This window comes from Thamnophis sirtalis, unplaced genomic scaffold (assembly GCF_051295495.1).
Source record: "Thamnophis sirtalis isolate CommonGarterSnake01/CBP01778 unplaced genomic scaffold, rThaSir2_p1.2 scaffold_8, whole genome shotgun sequence".
Taxonomy (NCBI): Eukaryota; Metazoa; Chordata; class Lepidosauria; order Squamata; family Natricidae; genus Thamnophis; species Thamnophis sirtalis.
In genome coordinates this window covers 30,071,406-30,091,810 of record NW_028261388.1, presented here as the reverse complement: position 1 = coordinate 30,091,810, position 20,405 = coordinate 30,071,406, and the positions used below count along the sequence as shown (strand labels likewise).

The 20,405-nt window shown below is 41.6% G+C and overlaps 3 protein-coding genes and 1 pseudogene across 3 annotated transcripts; 2 read left to right on the top strand and 2 right to left on the bottom strand.

The window, feature by feature from the left end:
- Positions 1 to 2,379: 2,379 nt before the first annotated feature.
- LOC106550091 (olfactory receptor 52N4-like) lies at positions 2,380 to 3,345 on the bottom strand. Its single transcript, XM_014067884.2, has one exon. The coding sequence runs from the start codon at positions 3,343 to 3,345 to the stop codon at positions 2,380 to 2,382; it is 966 nt and encodes a 321-aa protein (XP_013923359.2).
- Positions 3,346 to 3,535: 190 nt separating this feature from the next.
- On the top strand, positions 3,536 to 3,829 carry LOC148044345 (guanine nucleotide-binding protein G(I)/G(S)/G(O) subunit gamma-5 pseudogene; annotated as a pseudogene).
- Positions 3,830 to 10,799: 6,970 nt separating this feature from the next.
- On the top strand, positions 10,800 to 11,714 carry LOC106550092 (olfactory receptor 52P1-like). The gene has a single exon (XM_014067886.2). The coding sequence runs from the start codon at positions 10,812 to 10,814 to the stop codon at positions 11,712 to 11,714; it is 903 nt and encodes a 300-aa protein (XP_013923361.2). The 5' UTR covers positions 10,800 to 10,811.
- A 6,418-nt stretch (positions 11,715 to 18,132) lies between these two features.
- LOC106550093 (olfactory receptor 52M1-like) lies at positions 18,133 to 19,068 on the bottom strand. The gene has a single exon (XM_014067887.1). The coding sequence runs from the start codon at positions 19,033 to 19,035 to the stop codon at positions 18,133 to 18,135; it is 903 nt and encodes a 300-aa protein (XP_013923362.1). The 5' UTR covers positions 19,036 to 19,068.
- Between the last annotated feature and the right edge of the window lie 1,337 nt (positions 19,069 to 20,405).

Genomic DNA, 20,405 nt, shown 5'->3' with positions numbered 1-20,405 from the left:
ATGGAAGATACATGAGTTCTGTTTCACTAGACATAAGAAGAGGGAGTGGCACTCCAGATTATGGCTTGGGCATGGAAATGATCTTTGTAAACAGATCAAATAAGGTGACAAACTAAGAATAGAGAAACAGCTGAGCTGGAATAAATCAAAGACTCAGCTAACAAAGTCTTTTGGTGTGCCATGGTCAATCAGATGTCTGTAAAGTGAGGATCACGAGGTGAGGTGTGGCTTGGTGGGTGTGGCAGGGGAAGTTTACTACAAAATCCGCATTTCCTCCTGATCAACTGGGACTTGGAAGGCAGAGAATAGTTGGGGGCAGGGCCAGTCAGAGGTGGTATTTACTGGTTCTCCAAACTACTCAAAATTTTTGCTACTGGTTCTCCAGAACTGGTCAGAACATGCAACATGCTGAATGCCACCTCTGCTACCACCTATCTTCCCCCCTCTCTCTCCCTCCCTCCCTCCCTCCCTCCCTCCCTCCCTCCCACTCTCTCTCTCAAATTTGTGTATATTTCTAACATGTTTTTTCTTTTCTTATCTTTATAAATTGAATAATCCTAAACTTCATGAGTGAGCAAACTGGAAGAGCAAACAAGACTGAGGAAGTTCAAGTGGAATCCCAAATCCCATCATGTATAGAAATTATAAATAATTCTAACAAATTATCTTGATTCTGTGTAAATATTTCAAATTCTTCCTCAGGATGCCTCCCTTTTAATTTTGTAATTATTTGCAAAGACATTAACATGCTAGATTTATTCTTTCCTCAAAAGACACATTTATGTTGTGTCTTTAGTCTGTTTCAGTATCAGCATATGTGATTAATTTTTTCTTGCTGTAATCATCTTTGAAAGAGAAAACATTTGATGATGATGCTATGGATGAGATTGTTACATTTACCCTTGCTTTTAGCGAATTCCAATTTTTTAACAGACTTTCTCTTATAATATGTCCCTTGTCTTCTTTTAATATATCTCATTTTCTTTTGTTTCTTTATACTATGTCTGTAAAACCCATTGGCTAATCATGTTACTTCTGTTTTTATGTTATTATGTTGTTATGTTGGTAGTCTGGGAGGGCAGGAGAGGACCCTTCACAATTGGAATCATGATCTTCAATGCATCTTCATTGCTTTTTTTTTAGAGCTCCTTCTAATGGGCTCCAGCTGCCTGAAAACATGCCAGAGTGTCTTCCTAAGCTTGAACATTATCCTGTAAATAAGCCAGAGCAGAATAGAAAACTGTTCTCTGTACATGGATATTTGGTAGGGGTGATTTCTGAGAGAAAAGCATCCCAAGAGTTCCCTTTGGATTTCTAATCTGGTTCAATTCAATTTAAACCTTTATTGTCAGAGTACAACATGTGTACAATGAGATTGGCTGAGCCTCCCTCGTTCACCCCCCCCCAACACAATGCAACTCACAGTGGAAGACAAAAAAATCCCTAGCCCAGAGAATCTTACTAACAAACACCCAGTCCTATTACACCATGTGAACTTATTGCATGTTGAGCCAGCCCCGCAAGTCAATCATACTATGTTGTTGTAGAGTTATTTTTCATTCAGGGGTCTGACAGCCCACGGATAAAAACTGTTCTTCAGTCTGTTTGTAGGACTGCCTATGCTTCTATATCTCTTTCCAGATGGTACTGGTCGCATACTTTGGGAGAACAAAATATAAGGCAATGCCCCATCCCTGAGAATAGAAAACTTTACTTTCAGTGGGAATAATCATGTTGCAGGCTTCTCAGCAAAGCTCCTTCTTCAGCATGATTACTGTATTTATGCCAACTGTTCTAGAAAGTTTACAAAATCATTGGGAGTTAGTATGATCTTCTCTGGGCACTTATATGCGAAGATGGAAGAGTGGGGTCTTGTGAGCATCCTGATTGATGGCTGGATTTCCCTTCTTGCCAACCAGTGATGTAAGCTTTGTTCCTTCACCAGAAATAAAGATGATTAAGGTGATATATGACAAAAAACTGCAAAGTGATGGTAAATGGAGACATGACTGAGAAGGTTAGCATTAAGAAAGGCACATGACAAGGATGCCCCTTGTCTCCACTATTATTTATATTGACTTTGGAAGTATTAAATAGAAACATTAGACCAGATATAGAGATAAGAGTCATGGAAATAAAAAGGAAAAGTATAAACTACAGGCATTTGCAGATGATTTAGTTTTTATCTTGGAAGATCCACAAGAATCAGGGCGTAAATTAATTTAAAAAAATAGAAGAATACGGAGAAGTGTCAGGTCTGAAAATAAATAAAAAGACAACTAAGATCTCAGAAATAAAGATGCTAATTTAAGTGCAAGTTTTACCCATCATATGGTTTTATCTGCTGATGGCATACTTATGGATGATTTCTTTTCTCCATCAATGGTTAGGGGCTGCCATATTTTTTTCCTTATGGAACAACCTCAGGACACTTTCACGGATCTCTTTCGTCTTCACTCCATAAACAATGGGGTTCATCATGGGAGGCAGAAGGAGGTAAAGATTGGCCATAATGATGTGAACATGAGGAGTGATGTGATGGCCACCAAAACGGTGTGCAAAGAAGGTGAAGAAGGCTGGTGTATAAGAGATAGCAATGGCACAAAGGTGAGCAGTGCAGGTGCCAAATGCCTTGCTCCTTTGTTCCGGGGAGGAAAGGCCCACAACTGCCTTCAGGATCATGAAGTAAGACATTGCAATGCAAGAGATATCGAAGCCCCCAATCAACATGGCAACTGTCAGGCCATAGATAGCATCAACTCGGATGTTGCTGCAAGCCAGCTTTACCACTGCCATGTGGTCACAATAGGTGTGAGCAATAGCTCTGCTGTTGCAATATATCATTTTCCTGACTAGAAAAGGAAAGGGGAGGATGAGAACTGCTCCTCTGAGGAAGGTGATGACTCCTACCTTAAGAATGACTGGGTGGGTCAAGATAGTAGCATACCTCAATGGATAACAGATAGCTACAAAGCGGTCCAAAGCCATGAGCATGAGGACTCCGGATTCCATCCCTGTGAAGGTGTGAACAATGTACATCTGGACCAGGCAGGCCCCGAAGCTGATCTCCTCCAGGTTTAGCCAAAAAATGCAGAATGCTTTTGGCATGGTAGAGGTTCCCATGACTATGTCCGTGACAGACAACATGCAGAGGAAGAAGTACATGGGCCTGTGAAGGGCCTCCTCAGCCCAGATGATGTAGAGAAGTCCACAGTTCCCCAACATGCCAATGAAATACATAGAGAAAAATGGGAAGGAGATCCAGAGATGAGCGTGTTCCAGACCTGGGACCCCTTTCAAGAAAAAGTACTCGAGGCCGTAGTCAGTTTCATTCACTAGGGCCATCATGGGAAGAGAAAGGGCACATGAGACACCCTAAAAGTTAAAATGTCTGAGAAGAGAAACAGAAGGAATACATCAAACCAATGTTAGGTTTCATTCCAAGCACTTTAATAGAATAGTATCTTTTCTGAAAGTTCTGAGAAGCAGCCCCCCCCTCACCCGCACAGCGACCCACCCGTTTGCCAGCAGAAGCGGCTCCTTTACGAGTTCGATGTCGCGCGGAGTTGAGTGAGGGAGAGGGCCATGTCCGGCGCCTCCAACGTCACCGCTATGAAGAAAGTGGTGCAACAGCTGCGGCTCGAGGCTAGCGTGAGCCGCGTGAAGGTTTCGCAAGCTGCAGCTGATCTGAAGCAGTTTTGCCTTCAAAATGCACATCACAATCCTTTATTAACAGGAATTTCATCAAGTACAAATCCATTCAGACCACAGAAAGTCTGTTCTTTTCTCTGATTTGGTGAGCCACTGGAAACTTTCACTTGTAAAGCTTCAAGTTTAACTACGACTTCACTTTACCTAGAGCAGGGATGGTGACCTCTGGACTCCCCCCCCCCCTTTGCAACTTCACACAGCTTGCTTGGTCAGAGTTATAAAAGTAATCAAAAATTCTGTTTCTGGAAAAAGGAAATAAGCAAAATAAATAAAGAAGCTTCTTTAAAAAAAATAGAATAGTATCTTTTCTAAACAATTTTTCTCACATTCCCAAACATATTAATTCCTGCAAGATATGTACTTCCACTGTCCATCATAACTCCCCATGTCACCAGTCTCATCTTTATTGGGAACCATCAGATGTGGGTAGCCTCCAGTTATTCTATGGGTTTCAAACCTTCTTCTGAGAATTAAAGTTGCAGACCTTTTCACTTGAATAACTACAAATAGAGTAGTAGCTATAGGAGCTGCCCAGATCCTGGCACTCAGTAGCTTACAGGAAAGGACATTTAGAAGCTCCCAGAAAGGTCTATTTAGTCCACCTTCCAAGGCTTTCGTAGTACAGAGATACAGAGAGATTATCAAGTCTGATTATTTTCAATAAATTTAAACTGGTAACTGTGGTAGTGATGTAACTGAAAATATCAGACAGGATATACACTACAAAAATAAAAGTTTTAACCCTCTTCTACAAGAAGCTTGATGGAAGTCATGTAAAGTCCTGTACATGCAGTCATGACATAGTCTAACATCTGTACTCTGAAAGCTTAAGGGGAAGTGAACTATATAGATTACTCTAATCTAGATTACCTTTGTTTATTTATTCATTTGCTTTTCTGATGCAGTCTGGAACTTCTGTCCCATTTAATGCCCATGTTTACACATCCTGTTTTAGGATGCATAATGAAAGCAAACCTAGTATATAATAGCTCTGTATATACCATTACTATCTCTTCCTGGGTACATGAACTGACAAATACAAATTAGCCAAATTATGGCAAAGCCCAGCAGAGTGATCTCCCTCTCTCTCAAAAAAAAATTAGAGCCTAATAAATGAAGCCATGATTAAAATAATGTAATTTTGTGTATTCCCAGAAGCAACTTCAAATATAACTCACTAGACCCAAATGTTAGGGGAGAAATTGTCTGAAGAAAGGTCTGGGCTTCCCTAGAATTGTCTGCAATGCTCAAAAGCTTATGCAGCAGACAAGCTGAAGGATCAAAACAGAATGCTACATCCCTAAAAACATTCTCACGTAATACCTTTGCATTCTCAGCTGCAGCTCCTTCATGTATCCAGACCCACTTTGTAATGCAGCCCTTGGAGAACAAAATTGCAGGAATCAAATTTTGGCTGCATCTGTTCCCACTTCAGAACTCAAGTCTGTGTATCCCACAGAGTTTCATCCTTTGAAGTACCTTAGTGGCAGGTGGCTCTCCTTAAAGTAGCAAACTCAGAAAACACCTGTTCATGATCAGCCAAATCCTTGACAGCCAGTCTCTGCCCTTGTCTGAAAAACAGAAGAGGGTTTATAGACCTTCAAGATACAGTGTCCCTTTGGGAGTCTCCTGGAATCAGCTGTGTGGGAGACTGTAGAGAGCATTCAGAGACCAAAGCTGGACAGCAGGAAGCTTCTCAGGGGAGATTCCCTGTTATTCTGCCCCTGCCTAGTGTGCTTCAAGGCTGAACTGACCCCTGATTTAAAGAACAAACTCCAGTGTAGGTTCCGAGCAGTACGGCCTGGTATGGCTGCACCGGGAGTAGCCGGGAGAAGCAGCCATTGTACCAGTACCAGCTGGTAGCTCGTTTGGCCCACCCACCCACCCACATTCCATGGACATTTAATAACACAACTGGCCCATTGCGCATGCGTGCACAGCGTACAGTGCCTGCGCAACCTCCGCCAGGCAGCTGGGTGTCACAGGGTGATGGCATGTGTATGCACGCTCAGTGCGCATGCCCATCTAAGATGCCCCAACCCATGCACAGTGTACTGGCTGCACCGGGGTCCGGAACCCACCACTGACAGACTCCGTAATTCTGATATAGAAGTCTTTACACATTATGGAAAATATTAACTGGCTGACTCTCCCACACAGAATGGATCTCTCCACATCCAACTTCAATAGCTCATTTCTCTGTTGTCATAGAAACCTTCTAGTTTCTATGTTCTATCATATTTCAAGACTTAAAATGGACGCCCAATGTCAAAAATGTTATCAAAAAAGCACAACAAAGAATGTTCTTTCTGCGCCAACTCAGAAAGTTCAAACTGTCCAAAGATGATTGCTGATTCTGTTCTATGGAGGAATTATTGAGTCTCTCATCTGCACCTCCATAACTGTCTGGTTTGGCTCTGCAACCAAATAAGACAGACACAGTCTTCAATGGATAATTAGAACTGCAGAAAAAACAATTGCCAGCAACCTGCCTTTCATCGAGGACTTGTATACTGCACAAGTCAAAAAGAGGGCTGTGAAAATATCTACAGACCCCTCACATCCTGGACATAACTTCTACCCTCAAAACGACACAATTGGGCACTGCACACCAGAACAACTAGAAACAAGAACAGTTTTTTCCCAAATGCCGTCACTCTGCTAAACAACTAATTCCCACAACAATATCAAATTATCTGCTAAGACAGTATTACTATTATTCTTCCTTCCTAGTACCTATCCCTTTCCTAGTACATATCTCTTTCCACTTATGATTATAACCATGTTGCTTATATCTTAAAATTTATATTGTTTTATTTGCTTCCTAGTATAATTTGATTGCTTATTAGTAACCTATGACTCTCACTAAGTGTTGTATCTTATGATTCTTGATGAATGTGTTCTATTTTATTTTTCTTTATGTACACTCAATATATGCACCAAAGACAAATTCCTTGTGTGTCCAATCACACTTGGCCAATAAAGAATTCTATTCTATTCTATAGTCTTTTAAAATAATCAAAGTTCCATTAGCATAGAAACAAGGGTGAAAAGTAATGAGTACAAATAGTGACTGCAGAGTTAATTTAAACAGCTGTAAAATCTTCCTGATAGAAAGATCTGTACTAAACAATAGAGAACTGGGGAAGTCTGGAGATTGTGTGTTCTCCCTCTCCAAAGGTTTTGAAGAAAAAGACAGGACAGGCATTTCTTAAGAATGGTTTAACTGGTTTTCCTGCACACTACATCTTTCTGATTAAAGTTCTTTAATTTTTGCCAGCTGGTTGCTGCTGATGGACGTTGTGTTCCAAAATATTTTAGTATCTCAAGTGGTGAGAGCCATGGTGGCACAGTAGTTAGAATGCAGTACTGCAGCCTACTTTTGCTGACTGCTGGCTGCCAGAGTTTGGCAATTTGATTTCACCGGCTCAAGATTGACTCATCCTTCCATCCTTCCAAGGTCTTTATAAGAAAAATAGACATTGATTTTTGTATGGCTAAGGATGAAAGCATGCAAAACTGGGTGAGAAAGAACAGAAATAAACTTCAGCGTGATCTTGCTAGAGTAGATACAGGGCTGAAAACAGAAGAATGAAACTTCTTTAAAAAAAAAAACATATTTTTATTTCCATTTTCATAACATACAATCACATGTATACTATACATAGCCAGTATCATATAGTATTAAATAATGATTACATCAGTTCCTCTTGTCATCAATGCCCCCCAAAAAGTTAACACCCATTATTAGCTCTTCTACTCTCCATACACCTCTTTCTTCTACCTCTCTCCTACTTCCTATCTTCCCTCCATCATCCTTTCCTACTCTACTTCCCCTTCCTTTCTCCTTCTCCTCTCTCTACATTCCACTCCTCCTTATCATCCTCCTCCTCATCTTCCCCCCTTATCCTCTCTCCTATCCCTCTCTTCCCATCTTTCGTCTCCCTTCTGCTTCCCACTCTTCCTCTTATCGGTGTATTTCCGCTTCCATATCAATATACTTAACATATCCTAGTTTTAAAGAGAAAAAGAAAATAAGAGAAGACAGTATACATGTGGAATCAATGGAATCATATCTTAAGCACCACTTAAACGAGAGATATAAATGAGACTGGAAAAAATGGATTGATTATATACAAAATAAATATGGATAAATGAGACGGGAAAAAATGGATTGGTTATATACAAAATAAATACGGGACTAAGAAATTCCAGATAGTTTATATTTAAGATCAGGAATGACATAAATTGTTTAAAGTTAGCTTAGCAAGGAGGAGCTAAGCTCAATGTAAAGATGTTATCAATTTTCTATTTTCCCCCCCAATATATTTTAGACTGGGTGGGTGGGGGGGGGGAGGGTGGGAGGGAGGGATATATATCAGGTTTGACGAAAGATGTTAGATTTTAATGCAATTTGATTCCACATGTATACAGAAGAATGAAACTTCTGTGGGGTGTAATGTTCTTCACAAGGAAAAAGGAGTCCCTCACTGAGATGTGCATGCCTGGACTGCTACTCTTTCTATGCATCGCAGACTTCAACTGGTCCAGAATGTAGCAGAATGTAACCGTAATGGGCTCCTGGTTTTGCCCATGTAACACCTGGGTTGCAGGAGCTGCACAGGTTTTATTTCTTTCTTGGGTGCAATTCAAGGTGCTGGTCATCACCTTTAAAGCCCTACATGATATGACATGCTTCCCTAAAGCTTCAAAGATCTGGGTCTTTCTCTGAATACTGAGAGAAGAAGACTACTGTAGATAATTGCACAATAGACATTTGTCTGGGTGTCAAATGGTCTTTGCTGTTTTTAATATTTCCATTTTTCAATCTGTTTAATTTTATAGTTTTAATATGACTTCATATGTATTGTTTTAACTTTTCATTGGAAGCCACCTAGAATTGGCTAACAGATGGGCAGCTATATAAATGCATAAATAAATGAATGAATGAATGAAGAAAGGAAAGAAAGGAAAGAGAAGGAAGGAAGGAAGGAAGGAAGAAAGAAAGAAAGAAAGAAAGAAAGAAAGAAAGAAAGAAAGAAAGAAAGAAAGAAAGAAAGAAAGAAAGCACCCTTTGGGGCATGCAGTTTAGTCTGAAGCAAATAGCCTGAAGGAAACTATATTTCCATTTCTCAATGAGGTCTCCAACAAATCCATTGCATCCTATGGGCTTTCCCAAAGTTTGTTTTCTACCAACCCACATGGATTTTTATCTCCTTCTGCATATGTATTCCCTCCTGCATTAGTTACCAGACATGTTGATTTCAGTCATGGTATTCCCTCCTGCAACGTGTGGAGACTACGGATCCCACAGGTGTCGGAGCCACACTATTAAGGCACCCTCTTCCTCCCAGTCTCCTTGTGGCAGGTTTGATGTGTACATATGTAGACCCCCGGCTGTGACCCAGGAACAAGCTCCAGGTAAGTATGATCTACTGCAGCTTGGGTCTGATAATATGCTAGTAGTGCCCCTGTTGTGCAAGAAATGGATTATACTGTAGTAGTTGAATCTGACACTAGAGGGGTGCAGAAGCTAAGGCCCAGAAGGGTGAGGATGAGTAATGGTTGAGGGCTGGAGGAGATCAACCTGAGTGGCTTCAGTCACACCAGGGGTATGGCCAGAAGCCATGCTAGATGTACTCAACCCAAGCTGCCCCATTCTGCCTAACCCCCTTGCTGGAATAGTATTTGTCCAGGACTTATGAGTGATGGTAACTCTAGTCATATCCAATTTAGTTAAATGTAATTGAAGCTGGTTTAAAAGTAGAATTTGTTAAGTACTGACAAAACAGCAGCTTTTGCTGATGTTATGCCATTCTGGTGCAAGGGAGGTTCACTTGGATGCTGCCTATATTTTAGGGTTTAAATTGCTAGGAACTTCTGGGAACTGAAATTCCCACATCTAAATGTGGCCAGTGTTTATCTGGAGATCCAGAAAGAGTTACTACCTATCACAATAAATTCCTAATGTACTATATCTGTAGTCTATACAATTGATATGGGGATTGTAAACTGTCTCCCATGGAATATAAATCTGTATAACATCTACTTGTCTTCCTCTCCTTCCCTCCCCATCCCAATTTAAATACTACATCAGTTCAGCCCTCCATTTATCTGATGAAGTGAGATAGACCATTTTCATCAACCCCTTAAGGATGTGGTGGAATCATCTCAGATGTCTAAGGCTTATTCCATGTGGGAATGTGTACAGTATATGTGACACTGTCAAATTATTCACTAAGGCTGCATTACTATTACTAGTAGTCATCTCATCGTTCCTATCACCCATCTCCTCCCACTTATGACTGCATGACTATAACTTTGTTGCTTGTATCTTTATGATTGATATTGATATTGATTGTTTTCTGATTGCTTATTTGTACCCTATGACTCTCATTAAGTGTTGTACCTTATGATTCTTGATGAATGTATCTTTTCTTTTATGTACTGAGAGCATATGCACCAAAAACAAATTCTTTGTGTGTCCAATCACACTTGGCCAATAAAGAATTCTATTCTATTCTATTCTATTCTATTCTATTCTATTCGCATATACATGCATATGAGACTCTATCAGATTAGTAATCACCCCAGTGGTCCTAGCATGGTCAGATCCTTTCGGAGTAGCCCCTTCCCTTTCTGAGCTGGATGCTCCCAGCAAAAGTATGCTGCTTTGGCACTTTGCAATTTCATGAGAGAAAGCTTTAAAAAATCTTCCTCCAACAGTCAACTGCAAAGCTAATGTAAATATTTGAGGACAGGCAACTTGGTCCCCATTTTCTTAATCTTGTGTATTTTAATAATCTATGTGACAAGATTCAACCAACAGAACAAACCATCAGAACAAATGTTTAATGTAGAAGCCAATCCCAATTATAATAAGTCATGAAGAATTTTAAACCGAATGATGGGAAAGAAAAGGGCCGATGGCATTCCTAGGAATGGACTTCTCCAATTGTAAAGTTTCTGCAATTTCACCAGTGTGCCCCTTTCTCTGACCATCTTCTTCTCTCTGTTGCAGATAGTGAAATGGTTGCTGAGACCAGTTAGATGCCATGTCCTGTTACAACCAATCAAGAGGTGTCTCCTTTTTTTTCCTAATGGGGATTCCAGGCCTAGAAAGTGCCCACTTCTGGATTGCCTTCCCCTTCTGCTCCATGTATCTGGTCTCTTTGGTGGGGAACATCACCATTCTCTTTGTGGTCAGAAGGGAACCAAGTCTTCACTTGCCCATGTATTATTTCCTTTGCATGTTAGCCATCCTTGACTTAATACTGACCACCTCCACTGTGCCCAAGGTCCTGAGCATATTCTGGTTTGAGTCCCATACAATCGGCTTCAAAGCTTGTGTGATCCAGATGTTCTTCATTCATGGCTTCTCAGCTGTGGAGTCAGGTGTGCTGCTCGCCATGGCTTTTGATCGCTATGTGGCAATCTGTGCCCCTTTACATTACACTACCATCCTCACCAGTTCTGTCATTGCCAAGATTGGATGTGCTGCCTTCATGAGGGGCATTGGGTTCATGACCCCCTTGACCTGCATGGTTAACCATCTCCCGTATTGTGGGCCTAATGTCATTGCCCATTCCTACTGTGAGCACATGGCTGTGGTAAAGCTGGCCAGTGGAAACACAACACCCAACAACATCTATGGAATCACAGCAGCCACCTTTGTGGTGGGCTCAGATTCAATTTTCATTGCTGTCTCCTATGTGCTCATCCTCAGAACAGTCCAGGGACTCTCCTCCAAAGAAGCCCGGCAGAAATCCTTTAGCACTTGTGGCTCCCACATCTGTGTCATCCTGATCTTCTACACGCCTGCCCTTTTCTCCTTTTACACTCAGCGTTGGGGGCACAACATTCCTGCACATATCCACATCTTGTTGGCAGATCTATATCTTCTGGTACCCCCCATGTTGAATCCCATTATCTATGGCATGAAAACCAAACAACTCCGCCATCAAATGCTGAAGCCCTTCTTTGCAACCCAGATTGAGTCTTGATTCCAATTGTTAGAAGTCAGAGGGTGAGAAGGGCACCTCACAGGTGTTAGATGTTCATGTTTCAATGTTAATATTCAGGTCATTTGCTAAAGGATACTTTGGAGAAACTCCAAGTTTGGCCTATATATTGGCATATTTGGTGGTCTTTCTCTTCAATCACCTGCCTTTGAGAACCGTCTTCTCCTCAGAAAACTTTGAAACTTCACATCTAACAGAAAGCTTTAACACTCAGCTATTAAATCTTCCCACAACCTGGAGAATGTAACAATGCAGCTGGACTCAAAAGCTCCTTCTATCAAAGATTTGCAGACAATTAAGTTGCCCAAAGGACATATGTTGATGGTATAACAGTATAGAATTGGGCTGAGCTCTAAAATTACATTATTACCACTGTTTCACTGAATGATTATGCAAAATTAATTTAAAAATTAAGGATCAGTTGGGTGTAATGGTGAAGGTTCTTCCTAGAAATCAGGAGATGGTGAGTTATAGTCCTGCCTTGGCATGAAAACTGGCCAGGTGACTTTGGGCCAGTAACTGTTTTTCAGTTCAACCCACCTCACAGGGTTGTTGTGAGGAACATAGAGAAAGGGACATGTACCAAGTATGTTGACCATTTTGAGTTGTATATCTATATATAAAAGCAGGATAAAAAATAAAATCTAAAATAATTGGTATGGCCTCAATCTCTGTTAATGCTAATAGGACACATTGTCAGGGTTAGTCTTTCCCAAGGTGGTGCCATCTGGGTAATTTGCCCATGTCAGCTGAGAACCTGGTGTGCTACAATATGATCGAAGGGTGCCTGATACAAACTGAGGAAGGGAAAGTCAGGACAATTATTGAATCAACTGCAATTCAAGTGTTGACCTGTTGAGAATTACCATTTGGTTCCATACACTCCTATCTTTGAACATCCTTGGATAGGCTGACTATGGATTCACTTTTTTTCAAGAAGACACAAAAGATAAGGGACAGACAAGAGGGTACCCAGCTGCTAAACTCTCTGAACATTCTTGTTCCTAATGAACACTTTGTTGGGGCTCCAGGTCTGGAAGCAGCTGGGACAAGTTGGGTGTCCATCTCTTGGAACATTGCTAGACTGTGTGATCCAAAAGTAAAGATCTCCTTCCTGCTAGGCTCCCTTCACCTCTCCTTCTATGTCTCCTGGTGCTTAGGGATGTTGACAGAGGGCTGCAGGAGAGTACCCCTTTGCTGCAGGAGGACCCAATCCAAACCCAACAGCTGGGCAGCACAGCGTCGATCCTGAGACAAAGCAGGAACAATATAGCTGTTAAAGAGACAGCCCATGGTTACAAGGCCTGTGGTTGGAGCACACACCTCACCCTTCAGTGGCTCCAGGTTCAGAGGCAGGTGCAGGGGGACAAAAAGAGAAAGGAAGCAAGTTTCTTCTTCATCTGTCTGCTCTTTGCTAATGTCCCCATCATTGAAATCCCAACTCTTTAAAATGCAATGGACATAAAGAAGAGGCAGGATTTCCACTGTATGGTTGTACCCACAATTCTGACTCTTTTTACCAGTGTCAGGTTTCCGAAAGAAATTTAATTAATTCATGAGCCTTGAGCCAAGTTTCAAAAGAAATCCAGTCATTTATTAAGAACTCCATTTCAGCAATACCCAATTACAGTCAGATCTGACCTCATTTAAATTATGGCTGAACTTCACCCGTTTCTTTCCTTCCCTCAGTCTGTGTCATAAATCACATTCTCCAATGAGGTGCATAGCTCACAAGCCTGCTGTAGTAATCTGAGATCTGACTCTAGCTGAAGGCCTGTGCGGAATGCGCTCTCTCTCCTTTTCTCACCATGGCATCTTATAACAGACATGCAAATGGTTTGTGAGGTGGTATTCTGCCATCCCATTTAAACAATTTTTAAAAGCCAAAGTACATATGCAGAAGGCTGAGCGCATGCTTGGATAAGGTGTGTGCGATTGAAGTGAGCATGTGTGCGCATGCACTCCCATTTGCAAACCGGTAGGGAAGTAAGTGAATACCACCCCCGTTTTTACCTCCTGCAGACTGTTGCTTTGTTGTTCTGTGATTGCCAAAAATTGAACAATGAAACCTCCTTTAAGCACATTCCCAGGGATGGGCTGGGGCACAGAGGCAAGAATCCATTTATTCAGCCATGCCATTTCCTCAGGCAGGTGTGAATTTACATCATTGGCATCATTCTCTGTCCTTTGCTCAATGACATTGTTACACAATTGGTATCAATCATTGTATAAATATTAACTATTGCTTGAAAAACCCATTGCATTGGGGACAAGTGGATCAGAATGATGTAGATCTTTTGCCACGCTGAGAGAGGAAGCCCATGAAAATTGAGTAGCATGCTTAAACTTGGCATACCACAATTCAACTACCAAAGCAAAATGGCAAAACTTTACCCTAAAATAACCAACTTTCCCCATCTGTGTGGTGGTCCCAACCACTTTATGGCCATGAGCCCCACCTCAAAAGGATTTAATTGGTTTTGAATTTAATGGGGGATCCAAATTCACCCAATTTCTGAAATCTCACATCAATCCAGTTCTTTCTTTTGCGTTCATGATCCAAGGACACTGTCAGAATATTCATGAACTGGAATATGACATAGCAACAGGTCAGCCATTGGCTGGAATAGGACATGGTAACAAAGGTCAGCCAATGCATAGGCATAGCAACTAAGTCAGCCAATGAGGGCTGTTTGGAAGCTGAGACAGCAAGGAGCCTGGGTGTGGCTTAGGCTTAGTTTAACTGACCTGTATAGAGGAGGTTCTCTGCTGTTGGCATTGTATATACAATATATTCTTGTATATAAATAAGTTTTTTATTTAAATCAATCCTGCTGAGTCAGCTATCTATGTGTGCTTTCTGGATTTGATTTTTGCAACAAACTCTGACAGACACTTAGCCTGGTGCCATTTTGGACTACAACCCCCAGCACACTAAGGCAAAGCCTTTCTGAACAGTATGATGGTGTTGGCATAGCTACAGTCCTGGAAATGCAATTCTACAGAACACCAAGGTGAAACTCGTGATGGCCCCTGAATTAAGAAACCCAAAGGCGCTAGATTTTCTTTTTTTAAAAAATATTTTTTTTATTTTCCATTTTCATAACATATAATCACATGTATATTATTACATAGCCAATATCCTATTGTATTAAGTAGTAATTACATCAGTTCCTCTTGTCATCAACGCCCAGAAAGATAAAAACCCATTATTAGCTCTTCTGCTCTCCATACACCTCTTTCTTCTACCTCTCTCCTACCTCCTTTCTTCCCTCCACCATCCTTTTCTACTCTACTTCCCCTTCCTTTCTCCTTCTCCTCTCTCTGCATTCCACTCCTCCTTATCCTCCTCATCTTCCCCCCTTACCCTCTCTCCTATCCCTCTCTTCCTATCTTTCTTCTCTCCTCTGTTTCCCACTCTTCCTCTCATTGGTGTATTTCTGCCTCTGAGCAAACTCCATTCTATGTTGATGGTATTTATGCTTCCATATCAATATACTTAACATAGCTTAGTTTTAAAGAAAAAATAAGAGAAGACAGTATACATGTGCAATCATATTACATTAAAATTTAACACCCCTCATCAAGCCTAATATGCATCCCTCCCCCCTCCCCCCCCAGCCTTCCCTCCCCTGACTTCCCAGAACCCATACACGGTATAAATCTTTAACAAAAACAGTCTAAAATATATTGGAAAAAAGAATAGAAAATTGATAACATCTTTACATTGAGCTTATCTCCCAAAGGTGCTAGGTTTTCAACGCAAACCCACTTTAAAAATAGCATCAGATTTGGTGCTGCCCCTCCAGGCACCTGTTTTACTGAGCAATCAAGGAAATCATCTTTTGTGTGTTGGCCCAGTCCAAGACTGGGTTCCTTTTATCTGGCATAATTTGAGTCAATAATCATGCTGAGAGAGCAAACCCGAGGTTCAACACTTTATTTCTGTGCAGAATTAAAGAGAAATACACTTGGAACTCAAGTCCAAATCAAGCAGGCCTGATGGTATTTAGCAGTCTGTTTTTATAGCATTAAAACCACATATATACATTCTGATATTTCATCACTTCTTCCTAATTTGCTGAAGACATGTGCAATTTACCATCTCATAATATGCATAGGTGGTATTCGGCAGGTTCTGACCAGTTCTGGAGAACCAGTAGTGGAGATTTTGAGTAGTTCGGAGAACCGGTAAATACCACCTCTGACTGGCCCCACCCCCATCTATTCTCTGCCTTCCAAGTCCCAGCTGATTGGGAAGGAAAGGGTATTTTGCAGTAACCTTCCCCTGCCATGCCCAGCGAGCCACACCACGCCCACCAAGCCATGGCCACAGAACCAGTAGTAAAAAAAATTGAATTCCACCATTGATAGGGGTAAGTGTGTGCACTTAATTAGTAAGCTCTATACCTCTTGAGTGTGCTTTTTAGCATGCTAATGATAACATCTTTACCTTGGGACTTTTGTCTACCAACTTAAACTAAAGTAATGGGTCCCTTGCAAAATAAAGCCACAATCGGCCAGCTAGACTAACACTTCCTGTAACTGAAGTTTTTATGGTTATCTTCTTTAGCATCTTCAGTTAAGTGTCAGAGAAAGTTTTTAGCTAACTGCTAAAAAAAATCAAATTCATAGACAAAGTGATTCAGATGGACTATTCTAGTTGAAGCTAATTTATGGCTCACTTGCAAAAAAACCCTTAATAGTTTGCTAATAAATTAACAGGCCAGGCCATCATATGAATGCAACTATTTTATTATTATTACTCAAATCTCAGCTCCAGGCCAAATCAAAGCCATTCTTGTGACATTACTGGTTCCTCCAAACCTTATTGGTTGGAGGTTGCCATGGCAAGCTTCAACATTTTCAGTATTGTTTGTTATTCTGGACTGCAGCATTGGGAAACTGGAATAACTGGAAAGTAATTGGATTTGGTGGCTGGCATTGTGAGCATAGTAAATATATCCCACATATTCTTTTAGAGAAGTGACCAGACCTACTTGAGTGGTAACCTCCATACCTGTGACTAAATTTCTTCATCCATCATATTGCAGGTACACATTTCCAGAAGGGGACTAGGGCCAACTAAAGGGAATGTGAACTAAGAAAAATCTCTAAGACTTAGAAGGCAAAACATTGGCTTCAGAATGCTCCAATTTTATGGGCATTGTGACCACAAAGTTAGAAATTGCTCTGGCTCAATGATGTGGAAGAGATAAGGGGGAAGTTAATGTAAAAGAGACTCCATTGGCCAGATATACTTCCAATCATGCAATTGCATATTTGTTGAAACCATTGTTCGTTGCATGTCAAGGATTTATACGTGAAAACCAGCACACTGAATTTCACCCAGAAGTAGTAACCAATGCAACTCATGAAACGGAGATGATGCATAGGTTGATCATAAGAGCCAAGGTGGACTAGATCATAAGAGCCAAGGTGGCGCAGTGGTTAAATGCAGCACTGCAGGCTACTGCTAGATCAGCAGGTCAGCGGTTCAAATCTCACCGGCTCAGGGTTGACTCAGCCTTCCATCCTTCTGAGGTGGGTAAAATGAGGACCCAGATTGTTGGGGGCAATATGCTGACTCTCTGTAAACCGCTTAGAGAGGCCTGAAAGGCCTATGAAGCGGTATATAAGTCTACTGCTAAAAGGTGGCGCAGTGGTTAAATGCAGCACTGCAGGCTACTGCTAGATCAGCAGTTCAGCGGTTCAAATCTCACCGGCTCAGGGTTGACTCAGCCTTCCATCCTTCCGAGGTGGGTAAAATGAGGACCCAGATTGTTGGGGGCAATATGCTGACTCTCTGTAAAACCGCTTAGAGAGGCCTGAAAGGCCTATGAAGCGGTATATAAGTCTACTGCTATTGCTATAATAGGTCATCATGGCGTGCATCACTGAATTTTGGACCAGCTGTAGCTGCTAGATGTTTTAAGGGCAGCTCATTATAGAAGCAATTACAATAGTCCAGTGATGATGTGACTAATTATAAGTGATAATCTGAAAGACCTCCTGTTGTCGGAGTAGGAGCAATTGGTACATCAGTTGGATCAATTGGATTTCCTTAGTCACAGTGCCACAGGCTCCTAAGCAGGAACAGTGAGTCCAGGTGGTCCCCAGTTTGAATGGGGGAGTGGCACACCACCCAAGATCAATGATGATTACTCCCCAGATCTCCATTTTCAGGGGAGTCCAAATAATTACAGCTACTTCGTATTGGCAGAACTAAGCTCCCTGAGCCTATTCACCCCACTGGTATATTCAAACAACCTCCAGGCATCATGTCAGGAGACTGACATTACTATCTGGACCTCTCAGATACTATCTGGACCTCTCTGAGATTACTTCATTAAAGTTATTAAAGAACAAAAAAACCTTTCTAAAAAGCTTACAAAAGACCTCAGTTTAACGTCCGGGCCCAGGATAACATCTTGACTAACTTCTTCTGCATTATTTGAGTCCGGACAGTATAAACAATGGGATTTAAGACAGGGGGAAAGATAAGATAGAAGTTGGCCAGAAGAATATGAGTCGGAGGAGACACCTGATGGCCAAACCTGTGGGTCAGGGAGGAGACTGCTATAGGGATGTAGAAAGCTAAGATGGCACAAATGTGGGAGCTACAAGTGCTGAAAGATTTGAGACGGGCCTCTGCTGTGTCTAAATTCATCACTGCCCGGAGGATCAACGCATAAGACAGACCAATGCCCAGGGAATCAATGATGAGTACCAGAAAGCCAATTGCCATGCCATAGATGTTGCTGATGGAGATGTTGTCACAGGAAAGCATCACCACAGCCATGTGCTCGCAATAAGAATGTGCGATAATGTTGGTGCGATAGTGAGTCAGTCTTCTCACAAGCAAAGGAAGGGGTGAGATATAGAGGACGCCTCTCAGGAGAGCTGCCACCCCAATCTTAACAACAGTTGAATGGGTTAAGATGGTCTTGTGTCTTAATGGGGTACATATCGCCACATAACGGTCATAAGCCATAGCAAGGAAAATCCCTGATTCCACAGTGGCAAAAGAATGAATGGTGAACATCTGGAGCAGGCATGAGTGGAAACCAATCTCCTTGCTGTTGAACCAGAAGATGGCCAGCAGTTTGGGAAGAGCGGAGGAACAGAGCACCAAATCAGTGACAGCCAGCATGGAAAGGAAGAGGTACATAGGCTGGTGGAGACTGGGCTCTGCCTTGATGATGAAGAGGATGGTGCAGTTCCCCAACACTGCCATGATGTACATGGAGCCAAAGGGGATGGACAGCCATGCATGGACTGCTTCCAGTTGAGGAACACCCATGAGTAAGAAGCTAGATGGGCTGAGGCAGGTGTTGTAGAAAGCAGAGGTCATATCATCAACACATCCCAGGGCAAACCATCATTCCTGCAGTTGGAAACATGAATATTTAAAGTTTATTTATTTATTTGTTTGCCTGCTTAAAAAATTTATACCATTAGCTATCTAACCAATGAAACTCTGGGCAGTGAACTAGAATAAAATCATAATGCAATTATTAAAGCAAGTTTAAAAGAAGGGAAAAACCAAGTCTAAATGCCTTCTCTTAGTGTGATGGGATTATTTTTGAACTGGAGGTTTTATGTGGCTTTGCAAGTGTGGTAATTAACACAGAAAATGAAACAACAAGAATTTACAACAGGCATATATAACACAATCCTGGGTTTCACCTGGTGTCTGATTTCATCCTAATTTTCTCCCAGAGGCTACTCCCTTCTATCTCTCCTACTGGCTCTCTTTTTTCTCCATCTCCCTTCTCTGTTTCTGGGCTTATCAAGAGAGAATGAAAAGAAAGCAATGGGCTGGGATTTTACTGTCTTAAGTTCTGTGCAGCTTGACTCCTTATGGAACCACTCATCTTCTACTTGGGGGGGGGGGGAGAAGAATCTCTTTCAGGGTCTTCTGCCCAGTCCTTCTCCAGAGACTAGGACTTTGCCAATGACCAATGAACCCTTCCTTTGTTCCCATGTTGGGTGAAGATGTCATCTCTTTGGGTCTTTGCTTCCCTTCTTCCAGGGAAGCCACCCATGGATCTTTGTTCTTCCTCATAACTCAAGAACTGATGACTGCTCTGCACGCTCATGTAACTTCAACATTTCTCTTCAGCAGTTCTGTATTGTTTTTCTTCTTCTCTCTCCCCTTTTTCCTCTTTCTAATTTTGGGTCAGATCAGGCCAGTATTCCCTAGCAGCTAAAGAGGTGGATGTCCTCCAAGGCTCCAGGCTCTAACACCTAGATACCAGAACAATGGGTCCGCTACCTCGACATCTCCCCATAATAGCTCTGGCTAGCTCATGGACCCCTGTGGCATCAGAACTGTCCTTCAACTGAGTTTCTTCTCCACTTTTCTCTCTCCATTTGCTAGTTCATGCCAACATGACAGCAGCCAGCTTAGATCACTAAAATCCATATGCTGCACACTTAGAATAGAATAGAATAGAATAACAGAGTTGGAAGGGACTTGGAGGTCTTCTAGTCTAACCCCCTGCTTAGGCAGGAAACCCTACACCACTTTAGACAAATGGTTATCCAATTTCTTCTTAAAAATTTCCAGTGTTGGGGCATTCACAACTTCTAGAGGCAAGCTGTTCCACTGATTAATTGTTCTAATTTTCAGGAAATTTCTCCTCAGTTCTGTTGCTTCTCTCCTTGATT